General features: G+C 39.1%; 1 protein-coding gene across 15 annotated transcripts in view; it reads right to left on the reverse strand.

The window, feature by feature from the left end:
• CELF2 (CUGBP Elav-like family member 2) overlaps window positions 1–20,921 on the reverse strand; it is a 508,245-nt gene that overhangs the window by 95,280 nt on the left and 392,044 nt on the right. For all 15 annotated transcript variants that reach the window (XM_073652418.1, XM_073652417.1, XM_073652432.1 and 12 more), the window contains exon 5: window positions 7,776–7,910. In XM_073652418.1, the coding sequence (XP_073508519.1) occupies window positions 7,776–7,910 (135 nt within the window). The remainder of the gene's footprint in view (window positions 1–7,775; window positions 7,911–20,921) is intronic.

Here is a 20,921-nt window from a genome sequence, read left to right on the forward strand (position 1 = left end):
GACCACAACTGACAGAATAGAGAAAATCCATCTTCTCCTCATCTGACAATATCGGATCACATTATGATCACACTCTGATCAAACGCTCATCAGATAATTAGCATAATTGATCCGATTTTCTCAGATGACTAAAAATACGCTCGTCTGCACCTAGTCAATATGGAGGCAGGATTTGACTACACACAGGGTCTGTTTGGTGTATGAACTGAAGACCAAGATGGACTTTCTCTAAATCTTTGATATTAGGAGAAAGAAGAAACCTTTTAAACAACCAAATTGCTTTGCCTACATCTCTAATTCTGTTTCAGACTTGTAGAAATTTTCTACAGAAATAGTTTGATGAACACTTTGACTGTTTTTTTTTCATTTTTTAGATATTTATCTGGAAAAATACCTAGATAATACATTGTACAAAGAGATCTCCACCATATCTGGAGACATGAAAATTGAAAGCAATTTTGACTCTTACCTAAAACTTGAACATTCACAAAACATTTTAGAAAATGAATAGATTCTGTCTTTAATATGAGGAGAAATGTGTGCATGATTATATAATTTAAAAGTTCATCTAGTGAGTATGTAGGAATTAGCCCTTCCCGGAATATGCCGTGTTGTGAAATAAAACTTTGATACCGCACCTACTCTCTAATTATACAGGCAATAATACATGTCATTTTGAATAACATAGAGGCATTTCCCTTTTAGCATTTACGTTTTCAGACAGCTTGCTATAAAGTACCATCTCTAAATTCCACAGTCTTGCTGTAAGTATAGAGAAATAGAAGGTAATTATGCAGTGCTGATTTCTACCAATTTATGAAAATGCCAGAAATGATTGAGTCTGCATTACAATGCAGGTAATTGTTAGTTTCTTATTCAATTCTAGCCCACACCAGAACTTCTGGTCCTGCCCCACATGCTAGAAAGGTCACTCTGAATCTTAGTTCTTTCTTTTTCTTCTACTCAGTTTGAAATATATTAGTTTGTGGATCAGCAATAACAGAGAGGTGTGCAGGTGGAGAGTAGAGGGCCGGCTTAAAAAAGCTAATATATTTTGGATAATTTTTCCCCTACTGTAAATTGTAAGATTACATTTCACAGAGATAATATGTGGTTAAAATAAGAATGGACACCATGGGGGGCGTTTAATCGAAACTTTTAGTCGCAAAAATTAGCAACTTTTGGCATTTTCATGCCAGTTTGAAACAGCTCTGCCAAAATGCGTGGGGATTGGGCGTAGAGGCCGTGGCTACATCAATCCATCAAATTCTGGAAAAGTGCTGACATTAACTATTCCAGTCCTTGACTAGCTTAGCATTTCTTGTGAGGCACAATGGAGGCACACGCAACTGAGAAGATGCACCAAATTCATTAAGTGCCATGCACCTCCTAATGCATGTGGCGCATCGTACTTCAGCGAACCCTTCATGAAGAATGACGTATGAAACATAAGTCTTAATGAATCGGCCCTCATACACTACCGCTCAAAAGTTTGGGGTCATTTAGAAATTTCATTATTATTTAAAGAAAAGCACATTTGTTTCAATGAAACTAACATTAAATGAATCAGAAATACACTCTATACATTGTTAATGTGGTAAATGACTATTCTAGCTGCAAACGTCTTGTTTTTATTGCAATATCTACATAGGTGTATAGAGGCCCATCTCCAACAACCACCACTCCAGTGTTTTAATGGTACATTGTGTTTGCTAACTGTGTAAGAAGGCTAATTGATGTTTAGAAAACCCTTGAAAACCCTTGCACAAGTATGTTAGCCCAGCTGAAAACAGTTTGGCTGATTTGAGAAGCTATAAAATTGACCTTCCTTTGAGTTAGTTGAGAATCTGGAGCATTACATTTGTTTGTTCTATGAAACTCTCAAAATGGCCAAAAAAAGAGAACTTTCATGTGAAACTCGACAGTTTTTTCTTGTTCTTAGAAATGAAGGCTATTCCATGCGAGAGATTGCCAAGAAACTGAAGATTTCCTACAACGGTGTGTACTACTCCCTTCAGAGGAGAGCACAAACAGGCTCTAACCAGAGTAGAAAGAGAAGTGGGAGGCCCCGCTGCACAACTGAGCAACAAGACAAGTACATTAGAGTCTCTAGTTTGAGAAATCGACGCCTCAGAGCTCCTCATCTGGCAGCTTCATTAAATAGTACACGCAAAACGCCAGTGTCAACGTCTACAGTGAAGAGGCGACTCCGGGATGCTGGCCTTCAGGGAAAAGTGGCAAAGAAAAAGCCATATCTGAGACTGGCCAATAAAAGGAAAATATTAATATGGGCAAAAGAACACAGACAGAGGAAGATTGGAAAAAAGTTTTATGGACGAATCAAAGTTTGAGGTGTTTGGATCACACAGAAGAACATTTGTGAGACGCAGAACAACTGAAAAGATGCTGGAAGAGTGCCTGAAGCCATCTGTCAAGCATGGTGGAGGTAATGTGATGGTCTGGGGTTGCTTCGGTGCTGGTAAAGTGGGAGATTTGTACAAGGTAAATGGGATTTTGAATAAGGAAAGCTATCACTCCATTTTGCAATGCCATGCCATACCCTGTGGACAGCGCTTGATTGGAGCCAATTTCATCCTACAACAGGACAATGACCCAAAGCACACCTCTAAATTATACATGAGCTATTTAGGGAAGAAGCAGGCAGCTGGTATTCTATCTGTAATGGAGTGGCCAGCGCAGTCACCAGATCTCAAACCCATTAAGCTGTTGTGGGAGCAGCTTGACCGTATGCACGAAAAAAGTGCCCATCAAGCCAATCCAACTTGTGGAGGGGCTTCAGAAAGCATGGGGGAAAATTTCTCAAGATTATCTCAGCAAATTAACAGCTAGAATGCCAAAGGTCTGCAATGCTGGAATTGCTGCAAAGGGAGCATTCTTTGACGAAAGCAAAGTTTGAAGGAGAAAATTATTCTTTCTAATAAAAATCATTATTTCTAACCTTGTCAATGTCTGGACTATATTTTCTAATCATTTTGCAACTCATTTGATAAATAAAAGTATGAGTTTTCATGGAAAACACAAAATTGTCTGGGTGATCCCAAACTTTTGAATGGTAGTGTATGTTTATGATTAGAACACATTAACCACTAATTTTCAGCCCTGGATGGTGAGTACATACAAACTGGTCCATCCAGCACATTCGACATTCCTATTGTGTCATGTATATATTTAACAATTTGGGATCAGTAGCTCCTGAGCTGCAGCATATCACTGAGAAGGTAGAAGAACAACGCCCTGGGGACCCTATAACACTTAAAGAAGAGGTCCATGTTATAATAAGTCCTAAGAAAATAAATAGCTGAGTGGCTTGCTTTCCACATTTAGGAGGAGAAACCAACTTAGATGTCTTCAAAGCCAAGGCCACTGTTACACCTGCAATAATAGGCAGGTGTAACTGATTTGGCAATAAAAAAATTAAATTACATCTTACAATAGAAGGACAGGTACATGTTTGAAGATTGGGAATTCATAAAGATTTTGCATTAAATTATTAAACTAGCTTTATAGGGTATGTTGGATCAGTAGGAAATGATTGTTTAGAAGATTTAGTTATTTTTTAAAAGCTAAGAATGTTTTAGTATCCTCATTTCTGCATATCTACCCCAGATACAAAAGCCCCCGCCACAGTGGAGAACTAAGTTTCAACCTTTTAAGGTTTTGACTATTTCCATGGGGTGACAATATGGTATGAAGTTGCTGAGAACAACTTACAAACAGCCCTCCAAATTAAAAGGGCTTATCTAAGTGTGTAGAGGATATTTGGGGAGAATGGGAAAAGCCATTGGCTACCCAAAACAAAATTATTTGGAAATGGGGTCATACAATAGATTGTTATTGGATATATTATAAGATATATATTGTATGTTAGATATCTACATTAATAGATATTATTCCCAGAAAACGTGAGCTTTTGTAGCAGCTATGGAAATGTACTGTATGATGATGAGGGTGGGTTGTGCTATGGGAAGTGAAGCCATAAGTAACGCAGCAGATTGTCAGGTCACACAACATGCTGGTCTATGGAATCAGTGCATTTTAATATAAGGAGCTTTTGTATGGACATGCTTAATATTCTACTATCTGTTTATCGCAACATAAAGAACAAGGCCATAAAGATTTCATAAATATTTCTTGCAATGAAATACAACTTAGTTAACAAAGGCCATTATGGTTTTCACAATGCAAATGTCGGCAGAATGAATGCATTTTTCTTATTTTCTTTTTACTCCTTGGATGCGAAGTCATATTGCATTCCAGCAAATTGCTCAGTGTGCCTGGAACTGATCCTCTCAGGGGAAAATGAAAAATGTGTCCATATTGTTTTCATTTTATCTGTGTAATCCACAAATGAAAGGAGAAGTCTATAGGGATTTAAAAGCTCTGTTCTTCATCTCTGAACTATTAGGTTGGTCCAATTAAAGGTTTCTCCATGTACAGTCAACATGATCTACTTTGTGAAGGCTTGTGCTAAACAAGCTCTAGAACAGATGCTAAGGATCACAATCAATTTTGCTGTTACATGCGTTCCTGAGATCCTCTTCCTTGTAGAGCACCTTTATGTCACTACACATAAAGTGTATGTGTGCAGCATGCATACGGAGAAATATCTCATCATAAGCAGCTGCCTATAAACCGGCCAATAATCAGTTCTAACCACATAATATAGCCACTTCCATCAAGCTTCATCTTTATGCTTTATGTCGCAGCCAATCAGACTTATTTGTAGAAATGTTCAGAAATAACACAATTTGCCGAGAAACTGCAATCAACTGCACACTTCAAGTAGAGTTCGAGTATTGTTAGTAAATGCATAAACCATGAATCTCAAGTAAAAATGGAAAACCATAAACGATCATAAAGCAATCATCAAAAACACATTATTGTGATTCTGACTTTTATGTTGTCTTTTCAATCCAATGTATGTTCTTTCTTAAATGTAAGGTCAACCACTTAACCAATACAATAAAAAGATCTTGTTTACCCCATTTGTGCACACACAGAGGACACACTTTTATAATGTAAAGAGACCAGATATATTTAATTCGTGCGTATAGGTGAAAAAAAAAATCACAGTTTTCTAATATATTATGTTTCAATTTCTCACCATTTTTAGATCACTTTTCTCATATAAAAAATATTACTGATTGCATCAAATGGTTGAAACTCAATCGAAGATCGGTAGGGGATCTGAAGCTGACCATACACATCAAAGCGCTGTTTGGCTGAATGCTCATTTCAGAAGAAGGCTAGCTCTCCCCATCCCCCTACCCAAATTCACGCTCAGCTATGGCGGATTGTATGGGTTCTGAATGAGGAACAGGGTGGAAGCCGCTGGCAGACACCAATGGCAGCAGCTCATGTACCTTAGAATCAGATCCCCCATAATCAAAGATTGTCTAGATTACATACAATTGTAATGACCATCTCCTCTGTGAGAAATATTAGGTTTGTATAGTTTATTTAAAGGGGTTACTCCCTTCGGTAAATGAGGCATCCAATCAGACAGCTCAGAGGCTCTGAATGATTCGTTCCATCTACATGGTCTCTGATTGGCTAGTGTGCTGTTGACGTTACATGAGCAGTATAGCCAATGTCAGAAAAAAGGCACAATACTGAGACTCGTTGGTGGACCCAGGGAGGGTGAGTACAGCACGGTTTGCTTCTTTATAATATCCTGCAGGCAGGGACCAATATTTACTGAAAGGGAACAACCCATTTATCTTTGAATGTAAAGAGCAATGGTTTCATTCATTGACAATATGTAGAAATCTTTAATAAGGTGAGATCACACAAAATATATTATAACTTGCAAAATTGTCCTTAAATAATGTAATGTATTTACATAACCGAAGGAACCCCTTTTAAAGTAAATCTGTAATCTGGTATTGCAGCCATATGTAAGGCCAGCACATTATAGCTACAGGTCCACACTCCAATTGGCAAAATAGCACAAAATTATTTTGTGATGATCTGGCAATGACCTGTAGCTGTAATGTGTTAGGACAGAATATTTCCGGACAGTTTTGCTTCAAAGGGAGTCTTTCAGCACTAAATGACTGTTCAAATCAGGCACAGATGCTCGGTGCACCCTTGGTGTGGCCGAGTAGTTCAGTGTACATTTCCTACTATTCCACCTGCTTGTTTTCCATCTATTTCCACTCCTCTCTGGCTTCTGTAAAACCAGTGCTACCAATCAAGGAAGTGGTAAAGGGGAGATAGATGCAAAACAATTAAGTGGGAAGGTGCACTGAATAGCTCGGTCACTCCAAGAGTGCACTGAGTGACTATGCTTGGTTTAATCAGTCACTTTGTGCTGACAAACTCCCTGAAAGTATATTGAAATATGAAATTAACATTCTGGGAAATGTTGCCACATTACCTTTTCAAACAGTAAACAATTAATTAAGAAAAGCAATTATTCCATATAAAAATTACATTTATAAGATTGAAATTATTGGGTCTATTGTTATACATACATATTAACCAAGTTGTTGGACCTACTAATAATAATACATATTTGTGTGGCCTAATAAATGGAGTGCTTGTCAAAAAGGTTGTCCTGACATAAAAATGTGACCCTTGTATCACTCATATCCCATTGATAAAACATAGGGTTTTCCAAAGGACCTCTCTGGCGTGTTATGAGGTTCTGACCGATCAAGACTGTGATTTCGGTTGGCCAACATAAAAATGACTAAGAAAGTTACCTATGTCTAATTATTTTATATTAGGCAAAATGTGACTTAAAATCAATGAATCAAAATGTGTCAGTGTTCAACATAACAACAAAAACAGACTGTAGATTTCTATTTTTCAGGAAAGAGTTGAAAATTAGAGAAGTGTTCTCATTGGTGGCTATGGACAATATTGGCCCTTTCTATTAGAACAATTGTTAGGCATGAAGACTATAATAATTCTTAAATAAACCAATAAGCTTGGTTACACATATATTTACTTATCACTTTTGCGCCTCACTAGAAAGTTTTGAAAAGTGTCTAGAAAAAAGGGAACGGCTTAGAGAAAGGGGCCTGGCTTCAAATTCATTAAACTGCGCCAAAATAGTGCCAGTATATTAAGATATAATTAAAAAAGTAAGACCAAACTAAAGGTGGCGTAAGTAAGGAAAAGTGTCTAACGTGTCTAGTAACGTATACCTAATTAATGACACAGCGTGATGATGTAGTACATCTTCTGCCTGTCTGGTCTTATTTTCAGCTAGGTTTAACACAGTAATAATATTTCAGTTTCTTGAATTTCTAATCCTTCTACCATTTTCCAAAGTGAAAAAAGTGCAGTAAAACAATGATAAATTCAATGGGCACTGGTGCTTTGAATATATTTTAGTACATGGATATGGCTACTAGATGGGCTCATGCAGGAATGGTAAAATATTGGAATGAAAAGCTACAAATCTCAGAATGGTTTAAAGAGAAACTGGCAGCTAGAAGTATTACATTTGGAAATACTCCTTTAAAGAGCTGCAATCGGTTTACACACAAGTGAATGAAGATAAATTGCTTTAGCCATGTTGCATTGTAATAGAGAACTCACTAAGTCATGCTTTCCATAGAGACCCTCTTTGACTTTACAAATAAAAGTGATTACTTCTTTCCATCTTTGTGGGAAGTTCATGTGGGTAACTACATCGCATGGGAAGCAATCTGGGGCGACCTCTGGCCCAACACATCTGCTGTCTGTGACATATTGCTCCAATTAGCTGTTAAGGAAAGGGTCTTTACAGACGGCACACTCACCTCGACTCAGTCCGTCAGGTCCCCGTAGGATTCTGCATTCTTCTATTTGACCAAATGGAGAAAACATCACCCTGATATCGTTCTCGTTACACTTCTTCGACACCATGCCTATGAACAATTTTCTGTCTTCCACAGCTAGGAGATAAAAATAATGAATGAGCAAAGGCCATTTCATCTTTTTATTCCTGTGATCAATGCTTCATTACCACATCAAAACCAGCTGCGATCATGTGAGTCTTTCTTTGTGCTTTACACAGGTCCCAGGAAGGCAAATGCTTACTCTTTATTTCGCATTTATTTCTTTCTTCCTTTTTTATTTAATTCTTTTTTTTTATGCTGTGATGCTACTACAGCTCACAGCATGATAAGGAGCTGCTGCTCATCCAGATACATTCATTCCAGTCACTTAAACACACTGGGCGAAAAGTTACATTTCATGTCTATGGGATACACTGCATTTTAGTAAATCTGAGAAATAGCTGAACAGCAGTAGCAATCAAATGCCCATGAATAAATGGTAAACTTTCCCACTCTATAATTTTCACCCAGGTCTTCATTTTAAACACAGTGGTTGACTATATCAGGGGGGTCATGCTACAGATGTACAAATAACATTTCAAAGTCCATTATGGGGCGAGTCGGTAGAATTCAGAATTGTGTACAATAAACAAAATACATTTGATTCTGTGTGAAAGAGTATCTATGCCTAAAATGTACTTTTCTATGATTTTATACACATGATATAGATATATCATACACATGATATTTATACACATGATAGATACATTATGAGGTTACTGTTTTTATGTTGTATACTCTAATTCTCAAGAATTTCATCTTTGAAGCTAATCAAAATGGCTGCTGGCGAATATGATTTCTGGGTTCAATTTCCTAATAATACATAACTTAACCTCCACTATCAGCTAAAAGTTGACAGGTATTCTCTTTGCTTCTGTGCAACAGTAAATGTGATTGGTTAAAAACATTCTTGAAGTTAAAATCTTTAGACTCATTAAATTCATAGGTAGACACATCTTGGGTTGGGCTTCTTCTCCTTAGTCATGTGTCAAGGCCCTTTAAAGGGCTGACATTGACTTTTAGTATTGCTTCCTCCAATAGGTGGCACTAGAGTTCCTGATCTCTTCTTCTTCGAGGAGTCTATGTGCATATTTAAATTCCAAGAGGAGCAATGCATGGCCTATAGGTACCCCTACACCAACTTGAAGCTCTTCACAAAAAAAAAATGTACCTGTTATACCCTTTTCAGAGGCATCTCACCCAGTCAAACCAGTTCTCGTGCTTTGGACTAACGAGGAGCAAACACCCCAAAACAGGTGTCTGCAAATGGAATTTCTGGTTTGGTTTCTTATTCTAAGTCATCTGGCAAGGCCCTACAAAGGGTCGATATTGAGTTTTAGGATTGCTACAGATGTATCAAACCTTGCACCACTTAATGAAGCAGATGCATGTTATTCCTGCACGCCCCTTATTAAAACTGGTGTTGAGATGCCAGTCTTAATGAATTGGGACCTAAATGTAAACCAAACACAGACTCTGATGTATAAATCTGATTTTTAGTTTAATAAATTTTTGTAATGAATCTGTGATGTGAATGCTAACCATATAGTGTTTTTATTTTTTCCATTATTTTATGATGTTCATATCAAAACTGGTTATCTATTCAATTGCAAAATGTACAAAATGTATGGCTTCATAAACTCATTTTTTATTAAGGAATAAATGACCATGAAAACATACATACAATACTGTTATCACTCATTTACAATATGCATTATATACATTACATCAGTGAGTAAAGGGAATCTGTCACCCCTGGGAGATATCAGACTTCTACTATGGCCATACAGGGTATAGAAAAGTAAATCTATACATACCTGTATGGCCCATAGCAAAGGTTTGATTGCAGAGAAATGTATTTTTATAAACTCCGTTTCTCACAGCCTTGGGTCCGGGGGATGCCAAGCAATCCCCACCTATGTGCTTATTATTCCCATAAATCGCCGCCTATATGCTTAATTATCATATTCCCCCTCCCCTGCATGTCAGAGGACCCTGTGACAAGCCCTGTGATGTGCACTGTGCTCCCTCTTGTTTCGGGCATGCGCAAAGCGCCGCTCACATACAGCGCGCTTTGTTTCCTCCTGGCCCCATCAGCCTGTGCTCTGCGCCGCAGGGTTCTATTGCGCAGGCGCCGGGGAGTCACTGTCACTTCCTGGCGCCCTCGCAATAGAGGCTGTGAAAATCGGAGTTTATAAAACCAGATTTCTCTGCAATCAAACCTCTACTATGGGCCATACAGGTATATATAGACTTACTTTTCTGTACCCTGTATGGCCATAGTTGAGGTCTGATAACCCCAAAGTGGTGACAGATTCCCTTTAAGTCAAACAGAGAGAAGAGTGACATGAAAACACAAAGCATCAACTGCACTTTACATTACTACAGAGTGAGTAACTGGTAGCATAGAATATAATTCCTATTATTGTGTTTACATGTTAGGAGAGTAGTTGGACAGAGCTTCGGTAAGGACTACACTCGATGACTGCAGGACTGGCGAGTCGCACCACCTTCCTCACAGTTTTTTTTACATTTTTGAGGGCAACGTCTGTTTTTATACACTATGGCCCTGATCCATCAAAGAAATTTTGAAAAAATTGTGATGTAAAATTGCTTTGAAAATTTGAATAATTTTTGTGCAACTCAAAAATGTTGCAATTTTTCATGCTAGTTTCTCCTAGTTACACCAAAATGGACAGAGCTTGGGCAAGATGAGGGCGTGATGCCACAGCAAGTCTAATTCATGATGAGCTGTGGCATTCCCAATACCTGAAGTTTTACTCTAGTAAGGAAGGAACACGCCAGAGGGGTGAACGGCATTCGTCAGAAACTTCTGATTCATGAAGAAGCATATGCCTCTTCATGAATCAGGAGCCTCTTACTCCACCAAGAGAAAATCGCCGGTCTTGATGAATCGGAGTCTCTATTTTCTTATGATACTACATTATTTACTATTTTTTTCCATTGAGATATTAGAGGCAGTCTCTCTCCAATCCAGCACATAGCAATAGCCTTCCTTTCTATAAAGAGAGCTTCTCTCAGGAAAATTCTATCATCATGAGACCATAATTCTTCATCTAAGATTCCAAATACACATATGTCAGCTCTATAATCTATGGGGGCCTCCACCACTCCTAATAAAATGTCTTCAACCTTAGACCGAAATGTCTGAATCTCAGAACACTCTCATAACTTTCTGCCATGAGTTTCCATAACTGCTGAGATATTACTTAAACACATTATTATTAAAGCATTGTAGAAAATATCACCAAAATCAAGACAACGTGTCTAAAAACATGACTGACAAATAATTTGTTTCAATTAGAGAACAGTTAAGCGACATCCATTAATAATTTCTTTTGTACAAGTTTCTAGAGATTTCCTCTTTCAATATGTGACACATCAATGTGTCAGGAAACAGTGGATGGAAATCTCGGCTTTCATCAATATCGTTAGTCCCACTGCTCAACATGATTATTTAGCAAACGGCAAATCCGCCTGAAACCTATTGAAGTTAGAATTTGCACCAGGCTGTGATTTGTGCTTTCTTTATCAGTACTAGTACTAGTACATGACGCCCGATACAACCATACGGTAAGGTAGACATCATATTAATGCTTACATTGTAATTCTCACTATTCTTAACGAACATATTTCTAGCCCGGACTCTACTTTACATTGGAATATTTGCTGAGTATTGTTATCACTAGAGAAGAGTCCCTGGAAATACTCATTGATTTAGCAAAGATTTACTGTTTTCTTCTATGACCAAAGGAAAATCTTTTTGGTTTTAATTGCAGCCATTCTCTTTAGCAGTGGTGCCTGCTGGCAGTAGCAGCTATCATTTTGTCTTTGTTAGATTCCCAGTTTAGCTGGAAGGGCGAACATCATGGATAATTGTGAATACTTTCACAGCAATCTCAGGAATGGAGTTACACATACTTTGAAACTTTAGGCACATATCAAATATGACCTTCTGATACACCATATCTGGTTCCACAGAACGGGCTTTGTTCACAGAGTCACGGTAGGTTATAGCCAGGATATTAATAGCCACAATAATTGCAGTATTTTTCTAAACCAAAGTATACAGCTGAGACATTTGTGCAGCCACTCTAGCGGTGAAATTATGTGAAGAGCATGAAAGTGCAGTACATTTCTACCTAGAGATAAAACCAGGCAGCCATGCTGATACTTTTACTTTAGCACGGGAGATTGCCCTTTTCTTCTAGACGTTTAGCTGTACCATCTTTTGATTTGTAAAATATTATGTTTGTAAGGTCAAAAGCCTATTTTTGTATTTTCTAGTATCCTTCAAGAAATAAATAGCTATTGTCGAAAGCCTGCTTCCGATAATGGCAGATTCACGTCACGGAATGTGAAATGTGGTATGATTTGTTGGAGTGGAAGACAAGAAAAGCCTCCACTTCAGCCCACTCAGGACATTTCAGGGCTTGGGCTGCATAATAAGCCTCATTAGTGTCCGGGTGTGATGACTCTTTTACTAAGCCAGGTTCAGACTGGTATATTTTATAGTCGATATGTGGACCTCAATGCCTGCGGTCAGTTGGACATTGGGGACCATTTATGAACTGTGAGATACGGCAGTTTAAACCTGGCCTACAGCTGATCTCCATGAAACATGGTCTGAGTAAGGACCGTGATTTCCAAACTGACCAAGTGTCTTATGACCTGAACTAAACAGCCTCATGAGCCTGAATGAGGCGGCTGCCTTAAGGTCAGTAGACCTGTGGTCAGCTTTGAAGTCATACTCGGACCATGAAATATGGATATCTAAATTCAGCCTAAGGTCGAATTCACACATTGGACTTTTAATACAAAAATGATGAGATTTGTATGCTGTCAGTTCCCATCCCAGACCCACTCTCTGAAATGTATAAGGTTGTGATGGCATCGGTCTGCAAAAAAAAAAAGACTCGTATGAGAAAAACGGGAATGAGGCCTCAGGTGTGAGATACGCATCTGCGGCTCCTAAGGCACACAGCTGCTGTTATGACATATGTGCTATCCATATCGTATATGTGCACACACATAGCGACTCATAGATGTCCATTTTTTTTCTGTTTGCATATTGATGGTATGCAAAAAAAAAAATCCTGAGAAAATTCTGAGTTTGGTTTAATTTTGGAAAAAAACTTTCCAACTGAACTCAAAGAGTCTGTGTTTGGAAGGGATGGCACAGAGATGTCCTGTCAGGATGAGTCCGTGTAATGTCTGAAACCCAAATGTGTGAATGAGGTCTAAGAAAGTACAGGCTGTGCTAAAGTCCGTGGGGGCCATCATTATCATGAAATAGTATGGACTGTGTTTGTTTTGAGGTGCTGGGCAATAGACTCGAAGCCTGGAAGGTGAGGAAACCTGAAAAATGTCTAGCTAGAGGCCAGACGACTGAGGTGCTTTTTATTTCATTTTGAATTGTTTCTTGCCTTGTAATGTATGAAGCTTGTTGCCATCAGTATATGAAGCTGGTTGCCACCATGATTTAATCTTATTCACTATGTTAAAGTGAAACCCTTTGTGTGTCAACCATCTACTGTAACCTAGATTATTGTGATTTCATGAACTACTTTGCCCGAATTGTTGCATGATGATAAAGGTTTTGGGCATAATATCACACCAGTGGACTTATACTGGAGGTATGATGTTTCAAAAAAAGGCAAATTAATTTTGCTCTCTTGGGATTCAAGATGTCAAGTGACCAATTCGGGAGAAAGTTCTCTCCTGGATTGAAAGCTTTTGTATCTATAAAGAAAGACACACACCGATATAGCCTGTTTCTGAAGAGTAGCCATATTTTAAATTTTATTTCCCCCATAAATCGATAGTACACATGAAAATAAGAAACATTGTAATATACCTTATAAGTGAAATATGCTTCTTCCGGAATTTTCATTTATTCTCAAAATTCTTAATTCATGGTTAAATCTGTCTTCAGTGAGTACAGATTTTCTCATTTCGGAGATAGTAGATGACAGTTGGTGCTCATGAATTTCTATGGAGAACTGTACCTGTCATTTCAGGAGAACTCGCAGCAGAATGTGTGTGTCTAGCTCCTCCCTAATCTTTCAATAGGTTTTTAAAAGCACCAACTGTCATCTCAGTACTATGAAAATTTTCACTGAATACAGATTTTACCCATGAATGGGAGTAAAAGATCAATTCAGGAGGAGAACGAAGATTGCTTATTTTCATGTGTACTATCGATTTATGAAATATAAAGTAGGATAATTTTACTCTTTAAATGCTGAACTTAATGAACCAGTCACTTCCACAAATTGCAGATGTGACTGTCCTCAAGAGCTGCCTACTATTCACATGTGCTAATCGGCGGTGTTTTTCTACGCGGACTTGAGCTCCGTGTTCATTACCACGTCAGCTGACATTGGTCCATGTGTAGTCCGTGTGTCTGCACCACCAAGCAACATTCATCTTGTGGTGTCTGTACTGAGCTGTATTGCAGAATTCCCTGCCAGATTTTCCATTTTACATGAACTACCAATGTGTTAACTCCAGTGCAGTAAAGCAGAAAGCGGAACTAGCAACCATAAATTATGAAAAAATAGAAGGTTTCATGTAACTTGAATAAAAGAATAATTTCATACATCAATTCTTGGTACTGGGAAGATTAGAATTAAAGCTTGAATCACAATACAGATGTAACGCAGCTTAATTTGATATCAATCTTCATAATATCATGATATGATTTTATAGATATATTAAATTAAAAGTAAATCCACTCCACTTTGTTTGAATCACTGTTTCAGCTAACCAGCAGTCCTATGTAAAACAGAAGGGAACATATCGTATCAATATAAATTGTGCTTTAAAATTATTTAGTCAGAGCTTTGAGTGTTCACTTTACACCCCCCCACAGTTGCCTTTGTAGCCAGCCAGAAATAAGTCTAAATATTAGGGCAGGTGTAGATGACCGTAGATTCTCTCATCCGAGAGAATGAGGTTGATTATGCAAACGACACTCGGCTCAAACTCTGATCAGGGTGTGATCCGGTTCTCTAACATTTTTCCATCTTCTCCATTCTGTCAGAAACAGACTGGAAATCGGACTGCACTCAGATGTCATCCAAGTGCAATCTGATGTTTTCCACAGAATCATTGCCTTGCATGGCCGAGTGCGATCCGAATATCAGATCATACTTGGGCATATGCAGGGCCCCATAGAATAATATTGGTCTAAGTGCGATCCATTGTTTTGTCGGATTGAACTTGGACCGAAAATATGCACCTGCACCTGCCCTAACAAAGATGTATCATTAGATGAACACATCAATAATTCTTCATCTCTTGCTCTAGCCAATTAAGCTATCTGCATTAGGCAAGGTTAGGACAGCCATGCTTTTCGTTAGTGCTGTACAGACAGCCAATGACCCAGTAACAACCCACACTAGCAATTTTACCCAAGGACCTAAGGGTTGTGTTAAAAAAAAGTCGATGCTCAAACTAGTCTGGTCCATTTTAAGGACCGGAGTAACGCATGGAAATAGGCAGCTCCTGCAACTGTCCATGAAGCGGAGGACGAGAGCACACAGCAATTTGCAGATGTGTCTGGCCCCTTTTTTGATGTGATCTTGAGAACTCGGCCCTACCCCGCTCATAGTAATGTATGAATACAAATTAGGATGACAAGTAACTAAGTAACTAAAGTATTAAGAGGATACATTCAGTTACTTTCTTCTTTCTGTCAAAAACTCATTGAAGGTTTGAAGAGGCATAATTGTTCTTAGCAAATGATCTGTATCAAATGAATGAACAATCATTCTATCTTCTTTACTTGCCAAACTTAGAAATGTCACACGGCATCGTCGTTTATCATGCAGCAAAATGCACATTTTCTAGTTCCATAATTTGGAAAGGATAATCGGCAACTGTTAGCCTGGGGTTCACTCAGAGGATAATTGCCTAAAGTAGTGTATGACTGGTTGAATGTTATTAATCAAATATTATTACTCAACATAATCTAGAAATCTGCTGACACAAAAGTTTCATGCTAGTACATAGCTGATGGAGAGGCATGACTGTAACAATTCCCTACAAGCTCTCATACGTACAGTCATTTCCCTAAATAACCCCTGGATGTCCCATTATAATAAAAAAAAATTCTTAATTGATTAGTCATATTTGTGATGTGATCATTTAGAGATCTAAAACAGAGAATGTAGACGCCTGTATTAGTGATGAGTGAGCGCGCTCGTTTAACCCTTTCACTGAGCACTCAGGTGCTTACCGAGTAGCTTCGGCATGCTCGTATATTATGTTCCAGTCCCTGCATCTGCATGATTTACAGCTGTAAGACAGCCTGAACACATGCAGGGATTGCCTGTTTGTTAGGGAATCCTCACATGTGTTCAGGCTGTCTTACAACTGTAAATCATGCAGATGCAGGGACTGGAACATAATATACGAGCATGCCAGAGATACTCGGTAAGCACCCGAGCATGCTCGGTGAAAGGGTTAAACGTGCATGCTAGCTCATCACTAGTCTGTATATTTTGCACATAACACTGACATCTTTTTGAGACTAGTAGGTAGGAGAGGCCAGAGGATATCCCTACTTGAGAACACATTCCGTAATTTACTCAGAAGGTACACCTGAACCTTGGTCACATGCGCATGGCGGTGGCAGATATTTATGCTACATCCATAGCCAAATATCCATGTGTACCACACTGTAATACAGTGACGGCAAATCATAAAGGCAACCTGTACAGGGGCCGAGAAGTAAGGGGCCAACTTCCACCTCCAAAGCAGGTGGAACTGAGCTTTATGATGAGCTGTTAGATCGAAAAGGGCCCGTATACTGTTCTTGCACAGGGGCCCTCTTCTGTCTAGTCTGCTCCTGCTGTAATAGACCTTAAGAAAAGTAGCTTGTCTTGTACCATGTTCTTTCATATATCATCAATTAAGGCCACATAAGGCCACACATAAGACTAAAGTTGTTCAAAGCCACTGATCTCGTCAGAATCGGCGGACAGTCTAATGCGCATTGGGGCCTCCCGACTCTCCCCGACAGATAACTTCAGGGCTGGGCTGTTAAATTTTAACGTCATGAGAGAAGGAGCTGGGCTGTTGAATTTCACCAACATATCCTTTTGTTGTTCCTAGAGATTAGCCTGTTCCAGAGGAGTCTCTCTCTCTCTCATAGAGAGACAAATGGAGCGCACCGGATCATAGGGTGATACTTTATAAAAAGATATAATAGATCCAGGTAATATGCTGAAATGGTCTTAAAAGGGGGTGGGTATGAGTGGGTTCATTTTTTGTGGCAAAAAGCAATGTGTCCACTAAATGTATTTATACAGTGAGTAATCATTTATGGATTAGTGCATTAAGATTCATTGTAATTATTGTTCGAATATTTTACCTAACGTTCATTTCACTTTATGAACAAATCACTAGCGCGATCCTTTTGTCGGCCGTTGGAAATGCACTATTAATGGGCATTAGCTGTTTTTGTGCGAAGACTTCAAAGCACTGCTCTGAAGAACCAATCCAGCAAGAACATTTGAGGAAATCTGTTAGAATGAATTAGGTGATAATGGCTGACTTTCGCGTTATTGTCTTGTTGTCAGCATGACACAAGGTAGTATTTTCCTGAAAGAGATGCTGTTGGAAAGAGAAGCATGATATTATCTAGTTTTCCCTCTCGCTTATTTATCCAAGCTGATCATTTTTCCTGAGGTGGTTAAACATCAATCCGTGAAAAGTGCTCCATATGGGAAGTACACATTGCTATCTAAGCGCTAATCCTTTGATTGGTAATGATCTTGAATTGGTTGGAAATGAAGCAGATGCTCTTGAGCTATCAGTGGGTTATCTTTTTCTGTGGAGCTAACAGCCAGTAGGATGTAGACCACCACAGCTGAACATTGACAATCAGACCCATCAGCTTTATACACTGTGTATTTACTAAAGCAGAAGCTGCAAGATGTTATATTTGCATCAAATCTGCCCTTATATTGTACATCTGAATTGGTAACTACTGATTTATGCACAGTTAATGCAAACTGAAATCTCTTTTTTTATTTTTTTTATTTTAAAATGCTTAAAGTATTCTGTATTCTCTTTTTATGATTTTCTTCTATCCATTCTCTAAATGGCATGCAAATTCAATTCATTGTTAATGAGCAGGCTGTCAGAGCCAGTTTTGAAGTACAGCTACGGAGTCAGAATTTTTCCCCGTGAGACTTTCCAGCACACATATTTATTTTTATTATTGTGCAAATTATTTAAGCAGAATTGTTGTATTTCCATTTTTTTTGTGTTTGTGGTGTTTTTCTTTCCTGTTTGTTAAGACACCTCCTTTTTTCATAGAAAAAGGGGCAATTCCCTCAGATGCAGAAAATAATTTTGTTGTAACAAAGTCAGTAAAATGAGAATAATGTGTACATGTCTTAGCTCTGGTTGTATTGTGTTATTACGTATCCCTGTTGAATGCGTACAGATTTGGGCTCTTCCTTCAGTGCTGGCGTAAGCAATGCAAAGATGTGCAGCCAACAAAGGTTTGCAACAAAGCACTAATAGGCAGATCTTTAATTCATATTATGAAAAGAGTCCAAATCTGCAAAAAAGTGGAAATTTTCGTAGCAGTAACTTATTGAAACACGTAAATCATAAATGTTGCTCCCGCATTTGCTCCACAGAATAACAGTTTTTGAAATTGAAAAAAAGGGGAAAAAAATAGTTAATCATTTTCCCTCTACTCAACCCAAAAATGTTTTCCTGTACTGACATCACCTTTGGATGATGAGGCGCCTCATAGATAAAGGCTCACAGAGATATTGATCTTCTTTGTTCCTGTTGGAAACCAGAGTGATAGAATTTTCAACTCTAGAAGGATGTTGAATACCCTAGAAGGTCGATTTGACCTATAGATTACTGTATATGCAATTGTCTACATATTTTCAATAGTAATAGAAAAATTTGATGTTTTCATTTATATAAGGAGCTGTCAAAAGCTACAAAAAGATTGGAAATAAAATTTCAACCGTTTGCCTTCAGAGCCATTTATTATGGTTGGAGGAAAGGCTTCAGACTAGCCTACAGTCAAAATAGTCTATAGTTTTTTGAATGGCTGAAGAAAGTTAATATCTGTAGCTTGCCTTCCATACATGTTGGTTTCTCCTGCTTTCAGTAGGGTGAAACTACAGCATATTAGGGAGTCACAAGTGATACAATTCCCAAAATGTATCGGTGCATTCCATAAACAAGAGAAATACTGGTGCCCAATAATCTCACTGGATACTTCTCCAGTGTCTATAATAATAGCAATCATAGTCATCTCTATAGAATATTAATTATATAAAGATTGACCTATTCTTGATAATACTTATAAATAAATATAGAATACTAAATTAGCTGACTCCCCTTATCTGCTACATCTGCACCAATAAATACACACAAAATTCTGTAATTTTCTTCTAGTGGGAAATATTTGACAGGAACGATTTTGATATGCGCCTGCAGGCAAGATAGTGAGTAAAACAAGAAGTATAACTGTCCATGGTGCTGAAAAGAACCTGGCAAAATGAGCAATTGTAAGTACACAGTGTTATATAATATGATAACTGCAATATATTAAGAGGATAAAAACTTTGATGGGAGGAGGAGTGCTTCTTTAACCTGCACATATGGGGTCAATCTGCAGGTTAATAGCATTCTGAACCGGCGCCAGCACTTAGACCACCACTGCCAGGAGTAAATGAACTTTTTTTCCTCCCGGTAGTGTTTCAGTTTCAGTCATAGGGGTGGCGCGGCTTCCTTCACCTCTCTGCGCATAGAGAGCGGCGGCTGTAACCACTCCCCCAGCACTGACTGACGGCAGGTTCAGCGTTAGGGCCAGTTGTCAGTCAGTGCCGGGGGGTGGTTACGCCATCACTTTCTATACACAGAGCGGTGACTGAACCCGTGCTGGTACCACCCCTATGACTGAAACCAGAAAGCTACCGGGAGCAATAAAGTTAATTTCCTACTGGCAGCAGGGGTCTATGTCCCATCACTGGGCAGGTTCAGAATGCTATTGACCAGCAGAATAACCCATATCTGCAGGTTAATTGCATATTTTCATGTGCCAGGTTCCCCTTAAGTCTAACATTGATTGTGAAGTACCATGAACACTTGGTTCCAGTGAAAAGGAGACGGTTACCCCCAAAACACTAACGAAACCACTTATACAGTTATGTAGATGACTTAATGCCTATAAAAAATCATACATAATCATGAGTGCACCATTACACCCCCTTAATTTACATACAGAGCACGTTGTCATATGTTGCTTGCCAGAGCTCAAGTGAGAACTGCCTGAGCTCAATTAGTGGCTCTGCCTTTCCACAGTGACACTATAAGAGCAAATTGCTCAGTGTCAGTGTGCATTCTCATCGCTGGCTCCTGCCTGCAGAACACTATTGAGTAGAGGCAACATACAAGAGCCAGTGATGAGAGCGCACACTGACACGGCAGGAGCCCAGCCTATACTTACAGTGTGTGCCCTCATCTCTGGCTCCTGCCTGCAGCCACCGCTCAGTACTCTATTGCAGTTAGGAGACAGGGATGAGAGCGCACACTGACACTGCAGGAGCCCAGCCTATACTTACAGTGTGTGCCCTCATCTCTGGCTCCTGCCTGCAGCCACCGCTCAGTACTCTATTGCAGTTAGGAGACAGGGATGCGAGCGCACACTGACACTGCAGGAGCCCAGCCTATACTTACAGTGTGTGCTCTCATCTCTGGCTCCTGCCTGCAGCCACCGCTCAGTACTCTATTGCAGTTAGGAGACAGGGATGAGAGCGCACACTGACACTGCAGGAGCCCAGCCTATACTTACAGTGTGTGCCCTCATCTCTGGCTCCTGCCTGCAGCCACCGCTCAGTACTCTATTGCAGTTAGGAGACAGGGATGCGAGCGCACACTGACACTGCAGGAGCCCAGCCTATACTTACAGTGTGTGCCCTCATCTCTGGCTCCTGCCTGCAGCCACCGCTCAGTACTCTATTGCAGTTAGGAGACAGGGATGCGAGCGCACACTGACACTGC

Source organism: Phyllobates terribilis, unplaced genomic scaffold, assembly GCF_046119375.1.
Source record: "Phyllobates terribilis strain yellow unplaced genomic scaffold, ASM4611937v1 Scaffold_11__3_contigs__length_659146591, whole genome shotgun sequence".
NCBI lineage: Eukaryota > Metazoa > Chordata > Amphibia > Anura > Dendrobatidae > Phyllobates > Phyllobates terribilis.